This window comes from Pezoporus wallicus, unplaced genomic scaffold (genome assembly GCF_028554395.1).
Source record: "Pezoporus wallicus isolate ANWC-B61680 ecotype Strahan unplaced genomic scaffold, APGP_CSIRO_Pwel_v1 contig_11414, whole genome shotgun sequence".
Classification (NCBI taxonomy): Eukaryota; Metazoa; Chordata; class Aves; order Psittaciformes; family Psittacidae; genus Pezoporus; species Pezoporus wallicus.
The window spans coordinates 1-4,660 of NW_026639412.1; the positions used below are offsets into that span (position 1 = coordinate 1).

Below are 4,660 nucleotides of genomic sequence, written 5' to 3' on the forward strand. Positions count from 1 at the left end.
CCATGGGGGCCTTGTGCTCGGGGACGAAGCTGGCGGCCAGGCGGGGCTCCAGCACCGCGCCGTCTGTGGGGCAGTGGGGGGGACGTGGGGGGCAGCCCCATAGCCAAGGCCTACAGCCCATAATGACCCATAGATCCCATATACCCCATAGATCACATATACACCATAGATCCCATATACCCCATAGATCCCATATACCCCATAGATCCCATACCCCATAGATCCCATATACCCCATAGATCACATATACCCCATAGATCCCATATACCCCATAGATCCCATATACACCATAGATCACATATACCCCATAGATCCCATATACCCCATAGATCCCATATACCCCATAGATCCCATATACCCCATAGATCCCATATACACCATAGATCCCATACACCATAGATCCCATATACCCCATAGATCCCATATACCCCATAGATCCCATATACACCATAGATCCCATATACCCCATAGATCCCATATGCACCATAGATCCCATATACCCCATAGATCCCATATGCACCATAGATCCCATATACCCCATAGATCCCATATACCCCATAGATCCCATATACCCCATAGATCACATATACACCATAGATCCCATACACCATAGATCCCATATACCCCATAGATCCCATATACCCCATAGATCCCATATACCCCATAGATCCCATATACCCCATAGATCACATACCCCATAGATCCCATATGCACCATAGATCCCATATACCCCATAGATCCCATATACCCCATAGATCCCATATGCACCATAGATCCCATATACCCCATAGATCCCATACACCCCATACATCCCGTATCCCATACCTCATACACCCCATATATCCTGCATCCCACACACCCCATTATCCCATATCCATGCCCTATATCCCATACCCCATCCACCCCATACATCCTGTATCCCATCCACCCCACACATCCCATCCACCCCATAGACCCCCCACATCCCATCCACCCCCCACACCCCACACCCCCCATCCATGCCATGCACCCCCCCAACACCCCACCCACCCCACACCCCACACCCCTCACCCACCCCACACCCCCCACCCCCCATCCACCCCCCACACCCCTCACCCACCCCACACCCCCCACACCCCATCCACCCCCCACCCCACCCCCATCCCCACCCCCCAACCCCCCACACACCCCCCCACCCCACCCCCCCACCCCCATCCACCCCATTCACCCCCCCCCCCCCCCCCCACCCCACACCCCCCCCCCACCCCCCCCACCCCCCCCCGCCCCCGTCCGCCCCGTCACCCCCGCCCCCACATCACCCGCCCCCCCCCCCGGATCCCCCCGCCCCCATGCCCCCCCACACCCCCCGCCCCCGCCCCCCCCCCCCCCCCCCCCCCCCCCCCCCCCCCCCCCCCCCACCCCCCCCCCCCCACCCCCACCCCCCGCCCCCCACCCCACACCCCATCCCCCCCCCACCCCCCCAACCACACACCCATTCCACCCCCACACCCCCCACCCCACCCCACCCACCCCATTCACCCCCCACCCCCCACCCCACACCCCCCATCCACCCCATTCACCCCACCTCCCCCAACACCCCCTCCACCCCCCCACCCCAGATCCCCCCCACCCCACACCCCCCATCCACCACATCCACCCCACACCCCCCCACACCCCCACCACCCCCCAGATCCCCCCCACCCCCCATCCACCCCCCACCCCCCCACCCCCCCCCCCACCACAACACCCCCCCCCCCCCTCCACCCCCCCCCCCCCCCCCCCCCCCCGGGGGGGCCCCCCCCCCCCCCCCCCCCCCCCCCGTGCCCCACCTTTGCCCACGCTGGGCAGCTGCAGGGGCAGGCTGATGATCCCCACCAGGTCCTCCAGGGGCACCAAGGACCTCAGGATCGCCCGGATCCGCAGCGCTTCCCCTTTGCCCGCCTGGATCAGCTGCGGGAGGGACCCACGGCGAGGGGGCTCAGCCCCGGCCCTTCCTGCCCCACAAGTGTGGGTCCTGCCCCATAAGTGTGGGTCTGCCCCATAAGTGTGGGTCCTGCCCCATAAGTGTGGGTCTGCCCCATAAGTGTGGGTCTGCCCCATAAGTGTGGGTCCTGCTCCATTAGTGTGGGTTCTGCCCCATAAGTGTGGGTCTGCCCCATAAGTGTGGGTCCTGCCCCATAAGTGTGGGTCTGCCCCATAAGTGTGGGTCCTGCTCCATTAGTGTGGGTTCTGCCCCATAAGTGTGGGTCCTGCCCCATAAGTGTGGGTCCTGCCCCACAAGTGTGGGTCTGAACCATAAGTGTGGGTCCTGCTCCATTAGTGTGGGTTCTGCCCCATAAGTGTGGGTCTGCCCCATAAGTGTGGGTCTGCCCCATACGGGTGGGTCTGCCCCATACGGGTGGGTCCTGCTCCATTAGTGTGGGTTCTGCCCCATAAGTGTGGGTCTGCCCCATAAGTGTGGGTCCTGCCCCACAAGTGTGGGTCCTGCCCCGTAAGTGTGGGTCTGCCCCATAAGTGTGGGTCTGCCCCATAAGTGTGGGTCCTGCCCCACAAGTGTGGGTCTGCCCCATAAGTGTGGGTCCTGCCCCATAAGTGTGGGTCCTGCCCCACAAGTGTGGGTCTGGGTCTGCCCCATAAGTGTGGGTCTGCCCCATAAGTGTGGGTCCTGCCCCACAAGTGTGGGTCTGAACCATAAGTGTGGGTCCTGCTCCATTAGTGTGGGTTCTGCCCCATAAGTGTGGGTCTGCCCCATACAGGTGGGTCCTGCCCCACAAGTGTGGGTCTGCCCCATAAGTGTGGGTCCTGCCCCATAAGTGTGGGTTCTGCCCCATAAGTGTGGGTCTGCCCCATAAGTGTGAGTCTGCCCCATACAGGTGGGTACTGCCCCATACGGGTGGGTCCTGCCTCATACGGGTGGCTCCTGCCCCATAAGCGTGCGTCCCCCCCATCCACATGTCTCCTGCCCCATAAGCGTGCTTCCCTCCCCATCCACATGGCTCCTGCCCCATAAGCGTGCTTCCTGTCCCATAAGCGTGCATCCCTCCCCATCCACGTGGCTCCTGCCCCATAAGCGTGCTTCCCTCCCCATCCGCGTGGCTCCAGACCCACACGTGTGGCTCCTGCCCCATAAGCGTGCTTCCCGCCCCATAAGCGTGCATCCCTCCCCATTCACATGGCTCCTGCCCCATAAGTGTGCTTCCCTCCCCATCCACATGGCTCCAGCCCCATAAGCGTGCATCCCTCCCCATCCACGTGGCTCCTGCCCCATAAGCGTGCTTCCTGCCCCATAAGCGTGCTTCCTGCCCCATAAGCGTGCATCCCTCCCCATCCACATGGCTCCAGCCCCATAAGCGTGCTTCCCTCCCCATCCGCGTGGCTCCAGACCCACACGTGTGGCTCCTGCCCCATAAGCGTGCTTCCCTCCCCATCCACATGGCTCCTGCCCCATAAGCGTGCTTCCCTCCCCATCCACGTGCTTCCCTCCCCATCCGCGTGGCTCCTGCCCCACACGTGTGGGTCCCTCCCCATCCGCGTGGCTCCAGCCCCATAAGCGTGCATCCCTCCCCATCCACACGGCTCCTGCCCCATAAGCGTGCTTCCCGCCCCATACGTGTGGGTCCTTCCCCATCCACATGGCTCCTGCCCCATAAGCGTGCTTCCCTCCCCATCCACGTGGCTCCTGCCCCATACATGTGGGTCCCTCCCCATCCGCGTGGCTCCTGCCCCACGCGTGTGGCTCCTGCCCCATAAGCGTGCTTCCCTCCCCATCCGCGTGGCTCCTGCCCCACACGTGTGGGTCCCTCCCCATCCGCGTGGCTCCTGCCCCACACGTGTGGGTCGCGCCCTTACGTGCATCTCTGGGGCGCAGCGCCCCAGGAGGTCGATGAGGGCGGCGTAGAAGGACATGATGGCGTTGCCCAGGTGCACCCGGCCCTCCTCGGGGGGCTCCTCAGCCCCAAACCTGAATGGGGGCGATGGGGAACCCCCCATGGCAATGGGGGCAGGGATGGGGGGGGGGGAGGGCTCATGAGGGCCCCAAACCTGACCCCACCCCCGCCCCCAGCCCCAGCCCTGCCCCATTGCTGCCCCATGGCTGCCCCATCCCCATCCCTACCCCATCCCTGCCCCATTGCTGCCCTTTCCCCATCCCCATGCTCATCCCCATCCCCATCCCTACCCCATTGCTGCCCCATGGCTGCCCTGTCCCCATCCCCATCCCTACCCCATCCCTGCCCCATTGCTGCCCTTTCCCCTTCCCCATCCCCCTCCCCACCCCATCCCCACCCCATGCCCATCCCCATCCCTGCCCCATTGCTGCCCCATCCCCACCCCATCCCTGCCCCATTGCTGCCCCATCCCTACCCCATCCCCATCCCCATCCCTACCCCATTGCTGCCCCATGGCTGCTCTGTCCCCATCCCCATCCCCATCCCTACCCCATCCCTGCCCCATCCCTGCCCCATTGCTGCCCCATGGCTGCCTGGTCCCCATCCCCACCCCATCCCCACCCCATCCCTGCCCCATTGCTGCCCCATGGCTGCCCCATCCCCAGCCCCATCCCTGCCCCATTGCTGCCGTATGGCCTCCACATCCCCACGCCTCCCCATCGCTCTCCCTGCCCCTTTGCTGCCCCATCCCCACCCCACCCCATCCCCATCCCCACCCCATCCCCATCCCTGCC

At 64.2% G+C, this 4,660-nt stretch overlaps 1 protein-coding gene across 1 annotated transcript; it reads right to left on the bottom strand.

The window, feature by feature from the left end:
• Positions 1-10: 10 nt before the first annotated feature.
• On the bottom strand, positions 11-3,969 carry LOC130602083 (ryanodine receptor 1-like; the record flags this gene model as incomplete). The annotated part of the gene is made up of 3 exons (XM_057414636.1): positions 3,829-3,969; positions 1,809-1,929; positions 11-63 (listed from the first exon to the last, which is right to left on the bottom strand). Coding segments are annotated over exons 1-3 (315 nt in total), but the record flags the coding sequence as incomplete, so codon positions are not given.
• Positions 3,970-4,660: the final 691 nt, after the last annotated feature.